This window comes from Perognathus longimembris, chromosome 1 (genome assembly GCF_023159225.1).
Source record: "Perognathus longimembris pacificus isolate PPM17 chromosome 1, ASM2315922v1, whole genome shotgun sequence".
In the NCBI taxonomy this organism is placed as follows: domain Eukaryota; kingdom Metazoa; phylum Chordata; class Mammalia; order Rodentia; family Heteromyidae; genus Perognathus; species Perognathus longimembris.
Window position 1 is genome coordinate 117,843,109 of NC_063161.1, and position 25,211 is coordinate 117,868,319.

The 25,211-nt window shown below is 33.5% G+C and overlaps 1 protein-coding gene across 9 annotated transcripts in view; it reads left to right on the top strand.

Annotated features, from left to right (window-relative positions):
• Cntln (centlein) overlaps positions 1-25,211 on the top strand; it is a 189,274-nt gene that overhangs the window by 140,999 nt on the left and 23,064 nt on the right. For all 9 annotated transcript variants that reach the window (XM_048355133.1, XM_048354721.1, XM_048354966.1 and 6 more), the window contains 5 exons: positions 17,023-17,211; positions 20,495-20,592; positions 22,023-22,149; positions 23,515-23,652; positions 24,132-24,317. In XM_048355133.1, the coding sequence (XP_048211090.1) occupies positions 17,023-17,211; positions 20,495-20,592; positions 22,023-22,149; positions 23,515-23,652; positions 24,132-24,317 (738 nt within the window). The remainder of the gene's footprint in view (positions 1-17,022; positions 17,212-20,494; positions 20,593-22,022; positions 22,150-23,514; positions 23,653-24,131; positions 24,318-25,211) is intronic.

Genomic DNA, 25,211 nt, shown 5'->3' on the forward strand with positions numbered 1-25,211 from the left:
ATTTACTTCCAATTTTACTGTAGAAAATATTAAGAAAATGCCAACTAAAGAAACCACTTTTCTGTTTATAATGGAGCAGTGTTATTTTAGTCTTATATAGTTCAGTAATATTTCATTTTTTGTATCAATATACTTTCAAGCAGTTATTCTCATTAAAAATATGTTTGGAAGTGACAAGTTGTTAACATTCTTCTCACTGTTGAATTATAATATTTAACTTTCATATTTTAGAGTTTAATTTTAAATGGCCAGAATAATTGTTTTTGCATGAGTAGATGTATTTATATTTGCTACAGTTCATATTAGTTTAATGTACCTAACATATATAAAATGCAAAAATAATCAATATTCAATAATGAATTAAATATTACCTTTGTCTTCTATATGATACCTTTTTAAGAATTGTACGTGTATCACAATATTATGAAAATTTATGTACATATACAGTGTATATATTTGTGGATCTATAGAGATATACATATGTTTACATAGATGCAAGTAGACCACATCATGAAGGTATAGTGGAGGGAGAGCAGTCATCTATCACTATCATTCTACAGTAAAGATTTACAGTAGGGGACATTTTGAATTGAACCTTAAAGTTTGGTGTGAGTCTGAGAAATGTATGAATTCAATAAGGCCATTAGAACCAAGGAAAGTTTGCAATGACATTAACACGAGGAAATAGTTTGTAAGCATAGTGAGTAATTGGGTACAGGTGTTGTTCTCAGCTCTGGCTGCATATCATCTTTACCTAGGAGGCTTTATAAGCTACTTGTACTCAGGCCCCACAGTAAGCCCATTTCAATCCAAATAAAGTGTGAGAATAGGCCATGGACCATGATAATTTTAAATGCTGTCAGGTGATTTTAATGTATAGTGAAGACTTGAAACTAATGTTTGAGAAAATAAGGATTGAATGCAAGAAACTAGATATGGCTGTTTAAATATCAAGGCAAAATTATGTAAAAATGTATCCTATAACAAAATAGTAAATAATAAAAGTACAAAGTGTTTTTTTAATGAAGAGATTTTAATATAGTATATAGCTCATTTTGATGGCATGTTGATATGGGAAGGTTAAAATAGAGGCTGGGGGTATTTAAGATGCTTTTCAGGTTTCTAATTAAAGTGACCAAAAATTGATGATTAAGAAAATTAGATTTGTGATAGTAAATGTAATACATATTGTTGTGATAAATATAAAGGAAGATTAAATGAAATAAATACCTTTATAAATACATCCCAGAACTTGCAGAGACAGGAAAGCTTTCCTTGATAAAAAATAGTGCTTTGGTGCAATCATTGAAAAATACTATGACTAATAGAATGAAACTCCCATGTTTATAAGATTTTAATTTTTTTCCTCTTGTACAGGAAAATTCTACTCTGTGCTATGAAAGTCCTTTTTACACTAAAGACACCAGCACAACTGTGTTCATTGCAGCACAACTTGTCTGCTAAAACATGGAACCAACCGAGATACCCCTCAGTAGATGAGTGGATCAGGAAAATGTGGTACATATACACAATGGAATTCTGTGCCTCCATCAGAAGGAATGACACTGCCCCATTCATAAGGAAATGGAAACACTTGGAAAAAATCATATTAAGTGAAGTGACCCAGACCCAAAGAAACATAAACCCTATTGTGTCCCTCATAGGGAATAGCTAGTACATGAATAGGCTAGTCATGGTAGAAGACCAAAATACCCCAATAGCTATACCCATATGACCATGACCACATAAGAAGATGCCAAGTGAAATGAACTCCATGTTACACCACTGTTGTAATTACTATCAACATGCCATGTGAACTCGTACATTTTTTCCTTGTCTGTTTGACTGAGTGGTTTGTTTTAGTTTTGTTTCTCTTGTACTCCCTTCCTGTGGCTGTACCCTCCCCACCACTGTTTTACATATGAGTACCCTGGATACTGTTTACACAGGTAATAGAACTGGGGAAGGGAGAGGGAATACCAAAATCGAGAGACAAAGAACAAAAAGACAACCATTCAGAAAGCAACACTTAGAAACCATTTGGTGTCTTTGTAAGTCTTTAGCCCACTTGATGAGGGGGCTATTGGTTCTTTGCAGTTTAGTTTTGGAGGAAGGTAATTTTTTTAATTCTGCATATATTTTAGATATGAGGCCTTTGTCCGTTGAATGGCCGGTAAAGTTCTTCTCCCAGTCTATGGACTTTCTGTTTATCTTGCGAGCTATGTCCTTAGCTGTGCAGAAGCTCTGCAGTTTGATGCAGTCCCATTTGTCCAACCTTTCTTTGATTTGTAGCCTTTCTGGGTCTTTGTTAAGGAAGTTCCATCCTGCGCCAAGGAGCCCAAGTTTTTCTCCTACTCCTTCCTTTAGTGTTTGCAGGGTGTCTGTTTTGATTTCGAGGTCTTTAATCCATTTGGAACTGATTTTGGTGCAGGGTGATATATAAGGATCTAGTTTTAGTTTGTTGCATGTGTTGAACCAGTTTTGCCAGCACCATTTGTTAAAGAAGCTGTCTTTCTTCCATCCTATTTTTTTACCTCCGTTATCAAAGATTAAGTAGGCGTAGTTCTGTGGGTTCATTTCTGGGTCTTCAATTCTGTTCCATTGGTCTTCAGGCCTGTTCCAGTGCCAATACCAAGCTGTTTTTATTACTATAGCTTTATAATACAGCTTGAAGTTGGTTCTCTGATGAGGAAATGAGAATAGCCAAGAGATATATGAAACAGTGCTCTATGTCACTGGCTATAAAAGAAATGCAAATCAAAACAACATTGAGATTCCATCTCACCCCAGTAAGAATGTCATATATCAAGAAAACTAACGATAACAATTGTTGGAGGAGATGTGGCCAAAAGGGAACCGTACTTCATTGTTGGTGGGAAAGTAAACTGGTTCAGCCACTCTAGCAAGCAGTATGAAGATTCCTCAGAAGGCTAAATATAGAACTTCCCTATGACCCAGCAGGCCCACTTTTGGGTATCTATCCAAAAGACCACAACCAAAATCACAGTAAATCCATCAGCACAACAATGTTCATTGCAGCACAATTTGTCATAGCTAGAATCTGGAACTAACCCAGATGCCCCTCAGTCGACGAATGGATCAGGAAAATTTGGTACATATACACAGTGGAATTTTATGCCTCTATCAGAAAGAATGACATTGCCCCATTTGTAAGGAAATGGAAGGACTTGGAAAAAATTATACTAAGTGAAATGAGCCAGACCCAAAGAAACATGGACTCTATGGTCTCCCTTATTGGGAATAATTAGTACAGGTTTAGGCAACTCATAGCACAGAGCATCACAGGCCCAATAGCTATACCCTTATGAACACCTAAGACGATGCTAAGTGAAATGAACTCCATGTTATGGAGACTATTGTTATATCACAGTTGTAACTACTTTCAATGTCCCATGTGTATCTGTAGCTTCTACTATTGATGAAGTTCTTGTATCACCTTCCTGTGGTTGTACCTACACTATCTCTGTATCTTATCTGAGTATATTGAAAACCGTGTATACTGGTATTGGAAGTAGGAAATTGAAAGGGAATACCAAAATTGAGAGACACAGGGTAAAAAAAGACAAACAACTACAATAGCAATACTTGCAAAACTGTTTGGTGTAAGTGAACTGAACACCTCATGGGGGGAAAGGGAAAGGGGGAAGAGGGACGGGGTATGAGGGATGAGATAACAAACAGTACAAGAAATGTATCCAATGCCTAATGTATGAAACTGTAACTTCTCTGTACATCAGTTTGATAATAAAAATTTGAAAAAAAATAAACCATTTGGTGTAAACTAACTGCACAACTCTTGGAGGGGAAGGGGAAGTGGAGAGGGCAGGGGGAAATGAGGGAGAAGATAATAAGTAGAACAAGAAATGTACTCACTGCCTTTCATATGAATCTGTAACCCCTCTGTATCACACGTTGACAATTAAAAAATCCATTTTTTGCCTCTTGAATCTCAAGGAAACTTATACATGAAATAAAGAAAAAGACTGTTATAAGTTGTTTCTCAAGATTTTTAGTATGACATACTTAGTATAACATAGTTTTAAATGATCAACATCATATGTATACTTAGTGTTGCTGCTTTTAAATTTGTAATGAGTTGTAAGGTTTTTGAAATTCACTGCCTTTGAAGTCTTTTCTAGCAGGGTACAGATGTACAAGGAAAGAAATAGTTAACCATAGAAATGTTCCAATTTCTAAGAATTCAGATTCTCTTTATATTTAGGATATATTTAAGAAATATACAACTTCTGGTTAATTTGAATTTATAAAGTTTAAACTGCAAATGATCTTTAGTATTTGGGCTTATAAATCAAATGTTGACAATTTCCAATTTAAATCAGTGTGAGAACTCGTAGTCTTCTGGACTGATCTAATCTAATTTAAATAAGCGTAGTGCTCATATTGATACTCTTCAGAGGTTTATTGAAAATGTCTTATGTTACCAAATATGAATTTCAGGTCTATTATAAACTTTTAGAAGAAAAAATTGAAGGAACACTGACACCTTTCAGATATGTATAAGAATTAAATATTAGGAGCAATTTGTGATTGTCTAGACTCACTTTTCATAACAATATTACTAGGGGTATTCATTTATTTGGCTAGTCATTGCAGGCCTTTCTGGGTGCTATATTGCCACATGAAGTATATTACCATAGAAGTAAAATTTTGAAATCTGTATTTTGTTGTTGTTTTTAGAAAAATAGAATATGAGGACTATGAGAGAATTTTTGTGATAGTTCTGTAGCCATTCTAGAATTTGATAGCCTCTGTTCCTGATAATTTAGCAATTTGTCTTTTACTTACATAGTATGGTCATCACAGTGAAAAAGCAACTATTATTTTTGTTGATTTGGCAGTTTTATTTTACTTTTTTCTTTTTTCTTGGATTGTTTGGGTAGTGTAATTGGGGCAGAATCTATTGCCTTTGTCCCAACACAATTTTAGTAACTGAAAAAAATATTGACAAAAAGAATGGGCAAAAAGTAGAAACACTTGTATCCAGGTTGCAATGGATCACACCTGTTGTGTTCCTAGATACTAAAGAGGTTGTGATCTGAGGATTGGGGTTCATAGCCAATCTGGGATGGAAACTGTGAGAATCTTATCTTCAAATAACTAGCAAAAAGAGCTGGTTAGAGATGTGGCTCAAGTGGTATAATGCCAGCCTTGAATGGAAGGGGCAATGCCTAATTCAAAGGATGTTTGTGGCACCAAAGGATATTTGCAAGCAAGAGTTTGCAATACAGAGTTGTATACGTACAGTACCTGTAGGATCTTGTGCTGTATTTGCTGATTTTAAGTAATAGAAAGTAGAAGGGTTATTTTTTTCTGTTGTAACAACAGACGTCACAGCCATTTTCCTTCATCCCTTCTGGGGACAAGTCAGAATGAGATATGTTGCAACCTCATACTCAGGTTGTCAAATGTTAAGGAGGACTATGACTGAACCTATACATAATCTTATAATCATCACTGAAATTTACTTTGGTAATGGTGAGGGACGCCAAATAATATATATAGATTTGGTTCCAAGTATCTTTTTCTGTATTTAGTTATCTGCTCTGTAAGGTTGATTTTTCTTCTGACAGCTTGAATATAATAAAACAACAGTTAAGCTCATTTTACTTTGAATAAGCAAATACTTAAAAGTCAGCTGAGTAAGTTAGTTATCCAATTTCAACTAAAAATATTTTTACTTCAACTATCTTTCACAGAGTTCCAGCAACAAAAGTTGAAGTGATGTGCTTTAACTTGAATCCAGTTAGAATGCATTAATTTAGTTATTAAGATTATTTTGAAAGGTAGAATGCATTAATTTAGTTATTAAGATTATTTTGAAAGGTACAACACTTCCAATATCACATAGATTAAAATTTTACTGTAAGTGCATATAATACCCAAACAATACAAACTGAAGGATAAATGTTAAAATTTTCCAATATTTTGACTGTTTCAATATCAGCAAAATGTTAAACTATTTAACATTTGAAATAGTAGTGTTGGTTTTCATTTTGAGGAATCATATTCAAATGTATTTATAAAATAATGACTTAATTAGACATTAGCTAGAACTTGGCATTACATAATGTAAAAGTATTGAGTTACTTTTACCTCTTGAAAATGTTATTGAGAATAGTATATCTCCTATCCATATGCAGACATTTCTCCAATAGAATCTAATTTGAACACATCGGAATAGATTGGCATTTTCAGCACCATAAAAAACTGCTTTGTTAATTGCAATCCATATTTAGTATGACCTTAGAACAAAGTAACACCTTAAGTGTCATGCTTTGTCTTTAATGTGTGCACTGGAGTAGGTTCATCTGTGCTAGACAACTGCACTTCATGAAAAGAGTTTTTCTTGATAGGCAATTAGCAGTAATTAGGAAAATTCACCTCAATAAGTTGTCAACATGAGATTGTTTAAAAAAGTTGACTGTCAGTGAATTAAAAAGGAAGTTCTCTGACATATAGGTAAGGCAAGTGAAACATGAAATGTTAATTTAACTTTTCTACTTATTATTCATGCACAATATTATTTTGTCATTCAGAAACTACATTGACAGAGTGTAAGAGTATTAAAGTAGTGCTGCTAGAATAAAAAGAAGATTAATCTACCATTGGCCAATTAGCCAAAGGTACTTAATGGTCTCTAAAGGCTACTGAAGTCTAACTACTAGCAAAGCATTGGCGAAAAGTCCTCTATATTACCTTCATTTGCTTGACATTTTGTGAAACATACTGTAGGCTTTTTAATAACTGCATTTGTCAGAAAAGAGTGGTGATGTAGTAACTGAGGTGTTTTTCTGAAGACACATTGTTACATAGATAATCACATCTGCCTAAGAACTTTTTGTTGTTAAGTTCAGTTTTTAATTTTTTTCTCTTGATGATGCTAAGTATCACGAGAGAAGAAAACTCATGATTTAAATTAAAATACTTCTTAATTTGAAAGAGTTATTTATCTGTCTCCCGAACTACTTGTATGAAAAATATGTACGTTGGTAGAGATTAATGCAATTTTAATAACTTGTGTATTTGACTATACTTTTAGTCTTATATGTAGAAACATGCTGAATTTTATTTCTTTCAGTTTTATTTTCTGTAAAATTATAATCCAAGTAAAAGAGTATTAACTATTCACTCGAGGGAGAAGTATCTCTAGAAAAGAGAGTTCTTGCTGTAAAATTCACGTAGATATTATTAAGTATGAATTTTCTCTCTAGTCTCCTACAGGTTTGGTAACAAAATTGTTTTTATAATTATTAGAGACCTAAATAAGATTGTAAAATTACTGCCTCTATGAAAGTATCAGCCATAATAACCATAATATGAATGAATTTATGAATTCAACACAAATAATATTCTATGTCAGTCTGAAGCAGAATTTGAGATAAGAAGTTTCCAATTAGTAATTGAAAACAGACCACTGCTATTCAGTAATTGCTTTCCCCTATTTTTTTCTAGCCCTTTGGCTTTTGGAAGAAAAATTAGAGAGCCCATTGTAGTTACAGATTATGCCTCATGTTTTATTCTGGTTACCATTTGCCCTTTCTAGCATTCAACCTTTAACCTTTGGCCCACCATGATCTGTAAAGAGTTTCAATCATTTCATCCAAGGACTTCCCCGAAATTTTGTATCATGACATTCAGTCTCACATTTGGCTGTGTTCTCTAGAATTTCTTTGTGTCTATTTTTCAGTTCCTACCCTCTAAACTAAAGATATTTGCTGAATTTTTGAATGGTTCTACTACCTAATAGTTTTAATCTAATGGTAATATACACACACGTGCATATGTCAAATTTAATGTATGTTTGAATGATATAGGTTGTCTCGTGTCCAGAAAAATGTGGTAAGAAGCTGTCTCTTTTTACAAGTGAGGAACTGTACACTATTTTATTCCTTTTTCTCAGAGCACTGCTTTTAGGACATCTCAATATTCAAAAGCATTTTCTTTATTTTTCATAATAATTTCATAAGCATTTTTCATAATAATTATGGTCCTTGAATAAAGTGTATATTCCCCTCCCCACCCCAAGCGGTAAAGTTCATTTCCAACATAGTGTCTAGTGAGTATCATTGTTGTATTAGTTCATCCTTTGTCCTGCTGTTTCTGTGATTCCCTTTCCCAGCCACAGATCAAATAAGCTTATATACAAGACAAAGGGTACAGAAAACTGAAACAGAAAGTAAAATAAAATAGAAATAACTGCATATAGGACATAATAAGAACCTCTTGTTTCCAATTCTTGGAGTGCATTTTGATACACTTCATTATATATGGTCCTATGCACTTAACAATTGGGCTATTGTCACCCTCAGCTAAGATTATCATAGACATATTCTAGTTATTCCAAATGTGGGAAACCATTCATCCTGTATTTCTTTGGGCCTGGCTTATTTTGTTTAATATAATTTTTTGTCTAGGTCTTTCCATTTCCTTACAAATGGGGTAATGTCATTCTTTCTAATCAAAGTGTAGAACTCCATTGTATATATACACCGCATCTTCTTGATCCATTCATCTACTGAAGTACATCTGGGTGGATTCCATATCTTAGCTATGGTAAATAATGCTGCATTGAATATGGCAGTGCTAGTAGCTTTTGTATGGTCTTGTTTGTGGTAGTTTGGGTAAATGTCCAGAAGTTGGATTGCTAGGTCATAGGGGAGTTCTATGTTTAGTCTTTTTTTTAAAAATTTAATTTATTTATTAATTGAACACAATTTTTTTTGACAAGGTGTTGTGCAAAAAGGGTACAGTTACATAGTAGGGCAGTGTGTACATTACTTGTGATATCTTACGCCCGGTTTTTCTTTCCCTTCTGTAGGTCAGGTAGATATATATACAATATACAATGTATCAAGAACATATACAGTAGCCACGTGGCCAAGCCCAAGAAAATTCGCCTAGAGCTTTAAATGTAATGTCGATATTAGACAATATGTCAACAATAGTGTTATATGAACATACATACATAGCTTTTTGACGAACCTCCATATACTCCTTTCCAGAGTTGTTGAACAAGTTTACATTTCCACCAGCAGTGTAGTAGTAGCCTTCCCTTTGGGCCACACCCTGCCAGCATCTGTTGTTATTAGATTTCTTGATAATGGCCATTCTAACTGGGTGAGGTGGAATCTCAACGTTGTTTTGATTTGCATTTCTTTTATGGCCAGAAATGTTGAGCATTTCTTCATGTGTCTATTGGCCATTCTTGTTTCCTATTCAGAGACAGCTCTCTTGAAGTCTGTAACTTGTTAATGGAATGGTTGTTTCTTTGAGGATTTGTTTTGGGTGGGTTTAATTGCTTAATCTCTAAGCATATTGTAAATATGAGGCCTCTGTCTGTTGTATGGCTAGTGAGGATCTTCTCCCAATCTGTGGGTTTTCTAATTATCTTGCTATGTCCTTCGCCATACAGAAGCTCTGAGGTTCAATGCAATTCTATTTGTGCAGCCTTTTAAAGTATATATTAAATACTTAAGATCCTAATGTCAGAGAATATAAAAATGTATTGTTTGGATGATTAGAAAAATGATTATTTTAGGTTTAATTTAAACTCATTACTTTTCTTTATTGGGCCTATAGAATGTTTCCATAGATCAAATTTACCTTATGAGTAATTTACTTTTGGCCATTTTAATGAAGTTATCTTCTTCTGACAGACCTTCCTTTGTTCATTGGTGTTGTAACACATGAGTTTCTCTCTGGATAGCAGGGTGGTTGTAGATGTAGGCCAGGGAATTTGATGTTTTCTTTAGCATCTATAAAGAATATAAGGTATAAAGGGTAGGGAACACATAGAAGTAAACTTCCTGTAGTTTACCAGAGAGGAATTGGAGCAGGAGCAGTTTACATTCTTCTGGTCTCATTTCTTCGTGATACTATTGTGGCTTGACTACAACATGGCCTCCTCAGGCTCATATATTAAAGGCTCAGTCCCCAGCCGGTGGCACCATTTTGGAAGTGGATGGAAACTTTAGGAGATGGGACATAACTAGGGGAAATAGGTACATCATGGGAGACCTTTGAAAGTTATATGTGGTCTTTGGTCCCATTCTCTCTTTGCTTCTGATCAACATTATGTGAGCTGCTCTAGTCCTCTATACTTAGCCTAGCACAATAGACTAAAACCTCTGAAACAAAGAGCAAAATTTTACCCTTCTTCCTTTTAAGTTTTTATGAGAGTTGTTTTGTCACAGTCATATAGTCTGATTGGTATTATTTACTATGTTTATTGTTAAATAAATCTACATTTTAGACTGATAAGTTACTTAAAGGCAAGGACTATAAATTATACTGGCTTCAAAGTTTAAAGCCAATAAGGGCAGTAAAATTGGAGAATTCACACCCCAAAATCCATTTGAGCCACAGCTCAAGTGATCGAGTGACAACCTTGAGCAAAAAAGCTAAGGAACAGGTCTGGGTCAAGTCCTAGGACACACACACACACACACACACACACACACACACACACACACACACACATACTCCTCCTACAAAATTAGTGCAGTACCCTATCATGTTCTGTATGTAAAAAGATTAGATGATAGATATTGGGTCAGATTCTAGTTCTAGATACTTTCTATCCAAATCTTCGAGAAAATGTTTAGTTAGAACCCCAAATTACATTGTATCATAAATAAGTTCCCATAGGGAACAAGGAGATATATTTACCATATTCTTGAGATTTTACAGTTACTGCTAAGAGTGGAAATGGGAAGTAGCTGTCCAGAGTTTTTTACTTGGTAAAGTTAAACCACAAATGCAGATCTTGTAGAATCAACTTGTATTTCTAGCATAGAAAGTGAAACATTGTTAAAGAAATTTAAGGAAAAGTTAATATAAAACTTGAGTGAGGAAAATAGGTGAACTAGAGGGAGAATGTTATATAAACCACACATTGCAGGATTCAGTATACTTTTATGAGGGCAAGGTAGCACTAAGGAGAAACAATAGGCTAAAGAAAGGGGCAGATGCTTTTTAAAACATTGTAACTTGTATTCAATATGGCCTAGTGGCAAAATTGCTTGCCTCCTGTACATGAAGCCCTGGGTTCAATACCTCAGCACCATATATACAGAAAAAGGCCAGAAGTGGCACTGTGGCTCAAGTGGCAGAGTGCTAGCCTTGATAAAAAAAGAAGCCAAGGACAGTGCTCAGTCCTTGAGCTCAAGCCCCAGGACTGGCAAAAAACAAACAAACAACAGAAAAAAAAACCATTGTAACTTGTATTGTTTTCCTGTAATTTGTATTCGTTATTATTGTTTTGCATAATCAACTGCCAGAAACCTGTCGATTGAGAAGTAACATGGCTTTCCATTACTTCTGTAACAGATTATCAGGTCTTTCATTACTTCTGTAACAGATTATCAGGTCCGCTGCTTAGAGAATCACATGCTGTAATCATTTGTCAGTCGGGCTTCTCCCCTTCATATAGTTTAAAATTCTCTTCCAAATTCACTTGTTTCTTGGAAAACTTTTAATTCCTGTGATTGTAGGACTAAATCCCTTTCTTTCTTAGAGGTTGCTAGCTGGAGACAGTTCTCAAATTTCCAATTTCCATATAGTCCATTCACAATATGGTAATTTACTTTATCAAGGTCAGCAGAAAAGTTTCTCCCTCTTTTAGTTCTTCTTGGGAGAGGGCTTACATGATTAGACCAATCAGGGTAATCTTAAAATGATTAGAGATCCTAATTACATTCACAGGATCCCATTTTATATAATGTTAGGTAATCATTGTGTTAGCCCATATTAGAATCCAACCACATTTAAGGGGAAATTATTATACCAGAACCTCAGTCATTGGAGGTCACCTGATAATTGTGTTTACCCCATGACTTATTATCGAAGGATAAGTTCTTCAGCATAGTTTGTTTCTTTCTCTAAAGTTGCTTAAATGCTTCTTTCCTTTTTAAACACAGATACTTCTTTAATGTTATATTTATAATTTAAAAACTTGATAGATAAAAGAAATTTGTACATATAGATGCGGTGCCATGTGGTATTTCAATACATGTAATATTTGTCTCCATAAACAGTTATTTCTTTACTGAGGAAACATATTCCACTCATTATCATTATTTATAGTCACCCTACTGTGTACACAAGAATATCTTACTCCTATCCAAGTACAAGTTACTGACCTCTCCCTACCCACCCTCGCAGCCTTTGTGACCACTATTCTACTCTCAGCCTCTGTGAGATCAACTTTATAGATACCACTTGTAAATAACATCATGTGTTATTCTCTTTTTTGCATATTTCATATAATAGAATGATTTTCAGTTCCATTCTAGTTTAGGCTTAAACAAATAATTAGTAAATAGTATCCAGGCTTAAATTTATAGTGTTCTAGCATATAACTTTTGGTTAGGAATAATTGACTAAAACGAAATCTGAACAAATCTCAGTACTTATTTTAATTGAAGTCGTTTTAAATTGAAATAGACTTTTAGAAGTCTATGGAAGGGCTACACTGTTGGGAATATAGAGGCAGAAGAACATAATGTATAGAATGCTTTCATATCATGCAGGAGATTAATGTTCCTTAACTGATCAGAATGAAAAAATAATTATGCCTAAGTACAAACTAAAGTTTCTGTCATGAGTACTATTAAGAATGGTAGCCCTACATATACTAAACAAAATGAATTAATTTTGTCTTTGACATATTCCAGATTGTAGGATAGCATTGGCCACAAAATAACAACGTCACCAATATTAAAATCTACCAAGAGCAATCATAGATATCCTTAAAGTTCTGTCTTGCAAACTGTCTTTTTTAGGTAGGCAGGAATTATCTTTGTTTTGAAAGGAGGAAACAAAAATCACATGTTTTCTTAAGGATCAGCTAGTAAGCAATACCTCTAGAGAACTACAGCCCAGAAATTACAACTGTACCATCTGTGTTTTATTATTTCTGTTTTAAATATGACATAAATATGTTGCCTTTTATTTGATATGGAATGATAATAGTAGACAAAAGGGAACTATGCTACTGATTAAAAGGAAGAATCATAGCTAATTTTAAGTATAATATTACTGATAGATTTTATAGCTCATTAAAATTTTTTCATAACAGTCATCCACAAAAGTAGTGTTAGCAGATAAAAGTTATATATACTTCTTTTCACACATATAGCAATTCTCAAGTAAGAGTTTTTAAATTAAGAGAAGTAAGCACTACTCATACCACAAATAAGTAGTTTTGAAATTTGTAAGTCTTACATGTAAAGCATTGCTTTTAGTTATTACAGTGAACACATAGGGAGACTAAAGGATAACCCTTTCTACAGGAAAAATTTATGAGAGACTCTTTTTGGTGAAGGAAAGGAGACGTAAAGAACAAAGATGGCTTTGTGAAAGAGAAATACTTTTTCCCTTTAAGAGTGAGTGATATTTCAGCAAGAGGAGACAATGTGTATGGAATCATTACTTTATAGAAGGCAGGCAGTTTTGACTTCTTGTACTGTCTTAATTGGAAAACCAATTAAGCCTAAATCTTAGAAAGCTCTATTATTCACAAACATCTGAGATTTATTCCACTGTATAATAGGGCATTGTTTAATAAAATTGTGAAAACTTAAGGAAAGTTTGATGGAATAGGAGGGTTCTTGGAATAGTTTTAGTGAGCTGAGATTTTATATGACAGTGGCAGAAAGAAATGAATATATATTGCATGATATATGGGACATGACAATTGATTGGATTTAGATGATTAACAAATAGGTAGGAGAGTGGTTCAGGCTTGAATTGTACCAGGAACAGTTTCTGATTTAAGAGAATTATGTTTTGTTTTGTTTTTCCTTCCTCTTTATTGTCTAAGTGAAGTACAGAGAGGTTACAGTTTCATATGTAAGACAAGTACATTTCTTATCCAACTTGTTACCTCCTCTCTCATTTTCCCCTGTCTCCTTCCTCCCCACTTCCCTCCCCACCCCCATGAATTATACAGTTGGTTTTCACCAAATGGTTTTGTAAGTATCACTATTACAATGGTTTGTCTTTTTATCCATTTTCCCTCAAATTTGGTATTCCTTTTCCCTTCCCTAGTTCTAATACACATATATACAGTATCTGGGGTAGTCAGATCAGTTACAGCAATAGCGGGGGTAAAACCACAGGAAGGGAATGAGAGGAAAAAAAGGTACAGTTTCACATGGCATGTTGAAAATTACAACAATGATATACCACTTGTTTCCATAACATGGAGCTCATTTCGCTTAGCATTATCTTTCTTTTTTTTTGCTTTTATGTTACCTTTTATTTATTTTTTTTTCAAATTTTTATTATCAAACTGATGTACAGAGAGGTTACAGTTTCATACGTTAGGCATTGGATACATTTCTTGTACTGTATGTATTGAGCTATTGTGATCTTCTGCTATGACTATACTAGAGATGTACTAATTATTCCCTATGAGGGAAACCATAAAGTTCACATTTCTTTGGGTCTAGCTCACTTCACTTAGTATGATTTGTTCCAAGTCCTTCCATTTCCTTACAAATGGGGCAGTATCATTCTTTCTGATAGAGGCATAGAATTCCATTGTGTGTATGTACCAGATTTTCTTTATCCACTCACATACTGAGGGGCATCTGGGTTGGTTCCATATTTTAGCAATGACAAATTGTGCTGCAATGAACATAGTTGTGTTGGTGGCTTTAGTGTGGTCTTGCTTGTAATCTTTTGGGTAGATGCCCAAAAGTGGGACTGCTGGGTCGTAGGGGAACTCTATGTTTAGCCTTTTGAGGAACCTCCACACTGCTTTCCAGAGTGGTAGAACAAGTTTACATTCTCACCAACAATGTAGTAGGTTTCCCTTTTGCCCATATTGCCTCCAGCACTTGTTATTGTTAGTTTTCCTTATAATGGACATTCCTATTGGGTGAGGTAGAATCTTACTGTTGTTTTGATTTGCATTTCTTTTATGGCCAGTGATGAAGAGCACTTCTTCATGTGTCTGTTGGCCATTCTCATTTCCTTTTCAGATTAGTCTCTTTTTAGGTCTTTGGCCCATTTGTTGAGGGGGCTGTTTTTTCTTTGAGGATTTGTTTTGGAGGAATTTAATTTTTTGAGTTCTACATATATTTTAGAAATGAGGCCTTTGTCCATTCTATGGCCGGCAAAGATCTCCCAATCTGTGGGCTTTCTGTTTATCTTGTAAGCTATGTCCTTTGCCATGCAGAAACTCTGCAGTTCGATGCAGTACCATTTGTCCAACCTTTCTTTGATTTGTTGTGTTTCTAGGGTTTTATTAAGGAAGATTCGTCCTGTGCCGAGGAGCCCAAGTGTTTCTCCTAGTCCTTCTTGTAGTGTTTTCAGGGTATCTGGTTTTACTTTGAGGTCTTTGATCCATTTGGAATTCATTTTGGTGCAGGATGATATATAAGGATCTGGTTTTAGTTTGTTACAGGTGTTGAACTGGTTTTGCCAGCACCATTTGTTGAAGAGGCTATCTTTCTTCCATCCTATATTTTTTAGCTCCTTTATCAAACATTAAGTAGCCATGGGTCTGTGGGTTCATTTCTCGGTCTTCAGTTCTGTTCCATTGGTCCTCAGGCCTGTTCTTGTGCATTATTCCATACCTTTAGGACATTAATATTATCCAAATATCCCAATAATATTGAGATTGTTTTCTGTAAGTTGTGTTTATCTGTATAGTCATAATTCCTAATAAACATCCTGTATTATATATTACTATATATTTCAGCTACATTTTTTGCTATTCCTAATTTAAATTCATTTACAAAAAGATTTTTCCCTTGGAGGACTTTCAGTACCATTTTGCCTAATTGTTCTTTATGCTCTTTCCCAAATTATAAGCTGCTTTAGAATGATAAAATAGTAGTGTAGTTAGGCTCTCAAGGTGCACTGAGTTGTTATGCAAGTATAGTTTGGTGACATTCTGCTGACACTAAATTGATGAAGAGAAGATATTTTTATTAATATTCCTTCAAAAAGCATTGCTTGTACTCTGTTTAGCAAAATGTTTAGGTTATTTAAAATTCACATGGTAGGAGTTTAATGCATTTCTACCTCAGTATTACAAAAACAGCTTGTGAACTATCAATCAAGTACATAAAACTAAGTGAGTTTGTTTGCCATGCTATTTATTTGAACTAAATCCCTAACAAGCCTCGTCTGCTAATTGGACTTAACATTTATGTTGCTAAATGAGAAGCATTTTGGCTGCTATGTAAGGTAGTAAGTCCTACCCAGTGGAATAAACAAGTAACATCTGTTACCCTGTCCTGCTCCAGCTTGGCGTTTACCAAGTTAAGTACATCAGCCCTGAAGTCAAAGTTATCAAATATGTGAATCTTTGGCTCACTGTCTATATGTGAAGGCAAAGAAATAATGCATCATGAATAGAGACTAGCCAACCAAAAGACATTGAATACAGCTGGTTCTTTTTGCTTTAACTTTAGAAGCCTTGTGACCTTAAGAAAAACCTAGTAGAAGTTAGAATTTTTTGTAACTTTACTTTTTGTTGTTATTGTTAAGTTGATATACAGAGTGGTTACAGTTACACAAATCAGGTAATGAGTAATGTGTACAATATTTTTGAACCATGTTTCTCCTTCTGTTGCTCTCTCCCAATCTTAACCTACAGTCCTCACCCATAAGATATCCAGTTCATTTTCTACTTGGTGTCTAATGAATATCACTGTTGTATTTGTTCATCCTCATTTCACCTTTCATGTGCCCTCCCGTAACCTCCCAAATGCAAACTAACAAACAAGACAAAAGGCAAAGAAAACAAAACCAGCAAACGCTGAATATCTATGTACTGATGATCGTATAAAATAATATTCTATGAAATGAACTCCAAGAAGAGGAAACAAGAGACATTCTTTAGATGTAAAGTTTTAATAGTAATTATTTATATACTGGATTTTCTTTAGCCTATAGAATTCTGTGCTGACAGTTGTTAAATTCAATTACTTTCATGTCATATTTTATTTCTTTTTTTTTTTCAAGAAACTGAATGTGGATTTGTGTGAGCTTCGAAAAGAAAAAGAAGATTTACTGAAAAGACTGGAGTCCTCATCTGAAGTCACAAGTTTGGGAGAAGTGTCCCGAGTAGCCGCTCCGCAGATACAGGTTACATCACTGGCTTCTTCAAAAAGTGTGGATTTGGAAATGAAGCAATTGCAATGCAAATTAAAGGTGATGACAAAGTGCATCAAGCATGAAAATATATATTAAGTTGCTGTCTTTAATGACATTTTTATATGAACTCTGGTTTATTCTAATAAAAGTATATTGATATATGTAATGCAAAAATACGAATACTACATTTGACTTCATCATTCAGTTTTAGCTTAATACGTTCCTATCTGGTAAATCACAATGCTGTTCTCTGGACGAAATTACCTTACACAATGAAATCTTAACTTAAGAGCAAATGGAAACTGGTTGTTATCTTCTCCAAAACTCTAGTTTTCTCTATCCTTACATCGTTAACCATATGGACAGAGTGCTTTCAAACATACTGAATCAATACAAATAGAATTATTTTCTATATACTTACTACATGTTTAGTTTTGTTTATTGGTTGGAGACAGAAAAGGAGAAGGGATGTGTGAGAGAAAAACAGCAGATATCAAAGGTGGATAGGTTTGTTTGATCTTAGCAAGTTGTACCTGGGAGTGAGAATAAAAAGCAGCTTTTATTTTTGTTGTTGTTTATAAAGAATTACATCTAATTAAGGTAAAACTGTCAACAAGTTAAAAGTGAGGCTGACATCAGCTGAAATAGATTTAAAATCTTGTAGGAAACAGGATCCATGCATTTTAAATTGGCAAGTTAATTTTCATGCTGCTGCTTAAAACAAGCTAATTTTTTCACATATTTAATAATTTTCTTTAGTGAAGGTTGCTTGCTAGAAGCTATCTATAGGACTATAGCCATAATGAGAGTCACTAGAAAGGAAAATGTGATTGTAAACGTAGAGTATGTTATAAATGAAGTAATGGATAATTATGAGAGTTAAATGGTATTAGAGTATTGAATAGACTTGGCTAGTAATACAAAAATTATGATATTTTAGTGTAGGATTACAAATAGGGTAAAATTTAAAATAGGTGATTATATCATTCTTGAAAACACTCAGCTTTATTATTAACAGTTTTAAAACTGACATTAACTGAGATATTTATTGTTCTGTTCTCTTCTTTATTTTGAGACAAGGTCTCACTTTGTGTCTCTGGTTACCTGGAACTTACTGTGTAGATCACCCTTTCCTCTCAAACCAGTAATCTTTCCAAGTGCTGGGATAATAGGATGAAAAGTAGGGATTTATGCATACTATGCAAACATTCTAGCATTAGGCAACATCCCACCATGAGATACTTCTTTGTTGTTTGTTACTGCTTGTACCAGGGCTTTAACTCAAGGCCTCATGCTCTCCTTTTATTTACCTGCTGGTATTCTACTACTTGAGTTAGGCCTTAAATCCAGCATTTTGCGGGTTAAGATGGAGTCTCCCTAGACTTTTCTACCTGGACTGGCTTCTAACCGTGATTTTTTAGTAAGCCTTTCTTGTATCTTAGATTATAGGCTGATACCACTGGTACTAGCTTTGGTGTTTGAGATAACATCTCACAATTAGCCTAGCACAATGATGAGAGTAATTATATTCCTAAGAGAATGAACAATCCAGAGGGAATTTAAGATAAATGATTTTTTCTACCTCCTGGAGTTCATTTCAATAAAGATTAATGACTAAGAAAAACAACTTCTTGTTTCCATTTCTTAGTGTTCATTTTGATAAACATTATTTTATATGGTCATATCCTCTCCTATGAATGGATGGTCTTTTACCATACATTGTGTTTACTAGTAGATTTATAAGCACAGTCTATTGCTTCTTGGCCTTTTGTCTAAGATCAAGTGTAGTATAAGCACATTGTAATTACTGCAAATGTGAGAAACCATGCAACTTATGTTTCTTTGGGTCTGGCTTACTTTGCATAATACATTTTTTTCCAAGTCCTTTCATTTCCTTATGAATGGAACAACATTCTTTCTGATGGAGGCAGAGAATTCCATTTTGTATATATACAACATTTTCTTGATCTGTTCATCCACTGAGCGGCATCTAGATTGATTATATATCCTGGCTATAATAAACAATACTGTAATGAACATGGTAGTGCTGGTAGTTTTAGTGTGGCCTGGATTGTGGTCAATTGGATAGATGCTGTTTTTTGAGGAACCTCCATACTGCTTTCCAGAATGGTTGAACAAGTTTATATTCCCACTAACAGTGTAGTAGTGTTCGCTTTTGGCCACATCCCTCCAGCTGTTACTGTTACTATTACTGTTACTGTTAGTTTTCTTGGTCATGGCAATTCTAACCAGGATAATGTAGACTCTCAATGTTGTTTTGATTTGCATTTCATTTATGGCCAGAAATAAAACAATAACATAGATGGAAAACTAATATACCAAAATTGACAAAAGTGATATATCAGCATACATGTTTAACTGGAACTTGAATCAAAGTTGAAATTTATGTATCTTAACATTGTAGTTACCTCTGGCTTCTATGTGGTGCAGACAATAAATATTGCAAAGTTCGTTTTCCAAACACAGTAATTACGTATAAATACTTGATAATCAGTACTGTTAATAGCTTCAAGTGAGGAAGTGCTTGGTATACATATGATTCTGTTATCAGTCATTTATAGCTTGCTTATAAGCTATCCTGAAACACCATAACTTAAAGCAACAACAGCAATTTGTTATTTATATTATTTCTTCTGCTATTCTCTTCTGAGTTCTCTCAGATGTCTGTATTCTACTAAACCAAGGGAATCTTTACCTGACCATAAGATCCAAAATAGCTCTCATTCACATGGCTGCTAATTGTCTGATAGTACTATTCCCCATGACCTTTTTTTAAATTTGTTTTCCCTGCAAAGTGATCTCAGCAAAGCATTCCGTGAGTGCAAAATGAAAGTCACCTCTAAGGTCCAGGATTTAAAACATATCTTTTTGCCACAGTTTTTCAGTGAAAGTAAATCCCAGCCCAGACTAGATTCAAAGGGTATGAGAAAGGGATTTTACTACTTGATGTAAGGAGCAGGAAATGATTTTTTATCATAGGCAGTTAATTGTAGTTTATTTGTAAATTAAGCATTCATCATACGTGATCTTACTGGGCCATTAAAATTCTTAATTACTCATACATTTACATTTTTTATGGCCATTCATATTTCCTAAAAGTATATTTGGGATATGTACTATAAAACTGCAATTTGATACAGTTTCTCTATAAAAATTCTGTATTGGCTACATTATTTCTATTTGAGTATATAAAATAGAAAATATACATTTTAATTAGTTGCCATAATTATTACAAATGTATTACTTTTTCTTAAAATAGCATTTCTTTTTTTATATCAAGATTAAAAGCTATGTTGAAATTTGCCTATTTTTAATATAGAATGCAACTAATGAACTTACTAAACAGTCGTCAAACACGAAGTCTCTGAAATTTGAACTCCTAGCAAAAGAAGAACACATAAAGGAAATGCATGAAAAGTATGTTTTTCATATTTCTATTCATTGTATTTGGTGCCACCTAGTGGTAGTAAAATCTATTAAACAATGCATCCCAAGAAACAATGCCAATCTATCACCTATAATGAGATTTTGCTTAGTACATTTTCAATCCTACATAAAGTGGAATTTTAAAGAATTCTACCCATAAGCATGAATAATGTGACATTGCTGTGAAAAACAGTTTGCTATTTTTAAAATTAAGGTAATAATATTTAAAGTTAGGTTTCTCTTATTAAACATTTGGTTTGAGTAAATATAAATTAACAGCTTCAAGACTGAACAGAAAAACTATGTTATGTGTCAATTATGCGACCAGAAAAATATATAGGTTGATATTTCCCTGAGTTTAGATTAAATAGTTAATGTAGAAAAGGGAAATTTTTGTTCATATTTAAAATAGGAGTTATTTTGTATTTATCATTTAAAGAAGGAAATCTAAATTCCTTATCATATTGGATGAAATAGATTTTTCTTTATCTTTTTTAGCTACACTAGAGATTATAAATGATAACATATTTAGATAGAATACCAGGCACCATTATATGTGTTTCATATATTTACCTATATACTACATGATAAGTGAAGATCACTTAAAAGTGATTTTTAGTAGATAAGCCATTAGACAAAAACATTGATTAATACTTTTAACTGAGAATATATTAAAGTTTGGACAAACTTTCAGACAAAAATACTAGTTAATGTTTTTATCTGAGAATATATTAAAATTTATTTATTGACGAAGAGATGATCTTACTTATTGTTAAACATTGGGCACTCCAGAGAAACACTTAAAATTGTGGCTCTTTTACCTAATAATTTGGCGCATTGATTTAATTTATTAGGTTTTAGGAACAGGTGAATTAATATGTATAAAGAAATATGTATAAAAACATTCAGTGAAGTTTAGCCATTGTTACTCTTATGATAGCAACAAAAATACTCTACGTAATACATCTATCATACTTAATATTTCACCATCTTAACCTAAACTGATACATGAATCACATTTCAAATTATTTTAAGCTAGATTTCATGTCTAATTTTAGTTGCATAGACAAGATTTAAACTTTCTTTTATTAAACTACAGGATTGCTTTATAACATTGTTAGAGTATGGATTATATAAATATCACCTCAGTTTTTCTAAGCATACAAAATATAATACAATAATTTTGTTATGAGTTTTTATATTCATTTTGCTTTCATGACTACATATGAGACTATAATAACCATGTCATATTCATGTCATTTTATTCAGTTCAGTTTATTTTACTAATTTACAATTTCACTTATATCCGATAACATTGACAACTAAGAGTAGGTATAACACTGGGCATACTCTATATATAATAAGGCATTATTAAGAATATTTTCTATTCTCTTGACAAAATGCTTCTTTTTACTTTCAAGGATGTCTCGCATGGAGAGAGATATAACTATGAAAAGACATTTGATAGAGGATTTGAAATTTCGACAGAAAGTGAATTCAGAAAGCCATGAGAATTTTAGTGAAATGTTAGAAAATCTTGAAAAAAAGGTATAGCTTTTATGTTCACTGTCACTAAGAGATTACCTATTGTGTGCGTTTTCTTAATTCAGATATCCAGTACTAATAAAATTATAGGGCTGGGAATATTTCCTAGTGGCAAGAGTGCTTGCCTCATATACATGAAGCCGTGGGTTTGATTCCCCAGCACCACATACATAAAAAATGGCCAGAAGTGGCACTGTGTCTCAAGTGGCAGAGTGCTAGCCTTGAGCAAAAAGAAGCCAGGGACAAGTGCTCAGGCCCTGAGTCCAAAGACCAGGACTGGCAAAAAAAAATTAAAAAATATATATAGGATACACAGTTGATAAAAATATGTTATTTTATCTAAAAGTACATTTTTGTCTTAAAATTCAAGATTGTAAAGTCCCATATACAACATAGCCACACATTCTGTCTCTATTTGTAACTATACCTTAAGAAGATAAGTTTACTCTTTATTAAAACTTTATTATTTCTTTTGTACATGATTGCATTTTGATCAGTATTTTGCTAAAGCTACAATGTATAATAATAGAATCATGTTTATATACTAGTATAAATATTAGCAGCAATAACTATCAAATATTCTGTAAAAGGTATCCTTTTTTTCTTCTGCATACTTAATTCTTTTTTTTTAAGTTTTTATTATAAAACTGATGTACATAGAGGTTACAGTTTCATACGTTAGGCATTGGATACATTTCTTGTACTGTTTGTTACCTTGTCCCTCATACCCCCCTCCCTTCCCCCCCTTTCCCTTCCCCCCCCCGCCCCCGGAGGTGTTCAGTTCACTTACACCAAACAGTTTTGCAAGTTGCATACTTAATTCTTTACACACTAAAGGAACTTACATTTTAAATCTTTGTATAATGTTCACAAGTAGAAAGTTTTTGTTTATAAAATGAAAAAATTGGCATTTGTGAAACTCATAAATCAGCTAGTGCTTTGGCATTCACTAAAGAGAATATCACTCCTAAGAGACCATATACTTTACTAAGTACTTAAGATACTAAGTATTTAAGTATGTATTAGCTCAAATGGATTTAAGGCAGAAAATTTACATGAATGTGGCATAAATCATAATTAGTACCTATCAATCCTGGCAGCTTCTTTTCAATTTTATTCTTTAACGTTTGCTAATTCTTTAACTTCTATAGTAATTTCAGAGATAATTTTATAATTTTTATATGTTATATTTTGGTGAAAAATCTTTTCTACTCAAAATAGTAAATGCTATTACTTAATACTTTATTGTACATATTTTCCATTTTTGTGTATTTTTGTTTTTATCATTGGCTTGACAATTGTTAGTTTCTTTGTAGATATTATTACAATGCCATTAACCAATAAGTTACTTTTAAAATTTTACTCTAGGTAAAGACATTAACTGAAGAATGTTCCAATAAGAAGGTATCGATTGATTCACTAAAGCAAAGACTTAATGTTGCAGTCAAAGAGAAGTCACAGTATGAACAGATGTATCAGAAAACTAAAGAGGAGCTAGAAAAAAAGGTATACTTTTTGCATGTTAGTCTAAAAAATGGAATATAACCATTTGTTTCCTACTTTCAACATTGTCACTTTTTGTCTCCAAACTGTAAGAGCTACTTAAAAGTTTCACTTAACTGCAAAGAGCATTGTATTTTACATGAAATGCTAAGAATTTTTACATTAGTTGCACTGCTGTATTAGAAAAACTAAAAATAATTATTGGTTTTAAGAAATGTATGCACTGAGGGCTGGGAGGTAGCTCAGTGGCAAAGCACTTGCCCTACACGTACCACGTCCTGCGTTCAAAGACAAAAAAATACACAAAGAAATGTATGCACTGCCTTACATATGAAACTGTAATCCTCTGTACATCATTTTCACAATAAATAAAAAATAAAATACATAGGTAGAGTAATAAAACCCTTTCTCTGTCTTATAACCAATTCTTCCAAATCCGTGTAAACTTTTTAAAAAATTTTATGTTTACTGATTTCTTACAGGATCTCAAACTTACTTTCCTAACATCAAAAATAAATGAGACTGAATCTGCAATGGCAGAAATTGAGGCAGCAGCATCTAAACAGCTGCAGGGATTAGCACTGCAAAGTGAGCAGGTCCTAGAAGGTGCACAGAAGAGATTGCTGCTAGCCAATGAGAAAGTAAAAGAGTTCACCATATTTGTGAAGGTATGAATTGTGACTTAATTTAATTGCACTTACTTCATATAGAATATGCTAGGGTCTGCTTCAAATGATTTTTTCTGTCTTCTTAACCTTCAGAACATTTCCTCCCACTCTTATGGGTCATAACATTCAAAATTCTGTAGAAAATATTTTTGTAGCTTTAATATCAGCTTAGTAACTGTAATAGTCATGCAGTAAATATAGATTTGAGATTAAAGAATTGAGTTATTTTCACTCTATCCTCATTTTAAAATCAGCCAAAGATCAGAAATTTCCTCTATGTTCAGTAAAGCCCAAAGACATCTGAAGTCTAATCTAAAAACTGTTAAGACATGGAATGTATATAGGAGTGGTAAATTATTAACAAAACAAAGAGAAGACTGATGAAGTACTGATAGATTAGGAATGGCAAAAGTGTGTCATCTAGAAGTTACCTAAAAAGGCAAGCATCCCAGAAAGGCATGGGAATTGGTTGCACAGAGAACAAGTAGAGCTGTGAATGCTGGAGAAGAGGCAGATATGGAGCTAAAATACGTCCTTTGCTGTTGATTTGTAGTTTTACCCTATATTGTCAGCAATATTTTTCCCTTAGGCCTCTGGAGAAGCTGAGGAGCAAAGGCTACGGATTCAAAAGTACTTGATTTTTCTGTACCTTTTGATCTCACTGCAATTAGATTATTTTGGTTAATGCCTTTTATTCTTCTGTGTACTATAGTTGGTAGGAAATTTTATTTCTACTAGATAGATCATGATGAGGTCCTTAAGAACTGGGACAATATTTTTTTTTTTTTTTTTTTTTTTTTTTTGGCCAGTCCTGGGCCTTGGACTCAGGGCCTGAGCACTGTCCCTGGCTTCTTCCCGCTCAAGGCTAGCACTCTGCCACTTGAGCCACAGCGC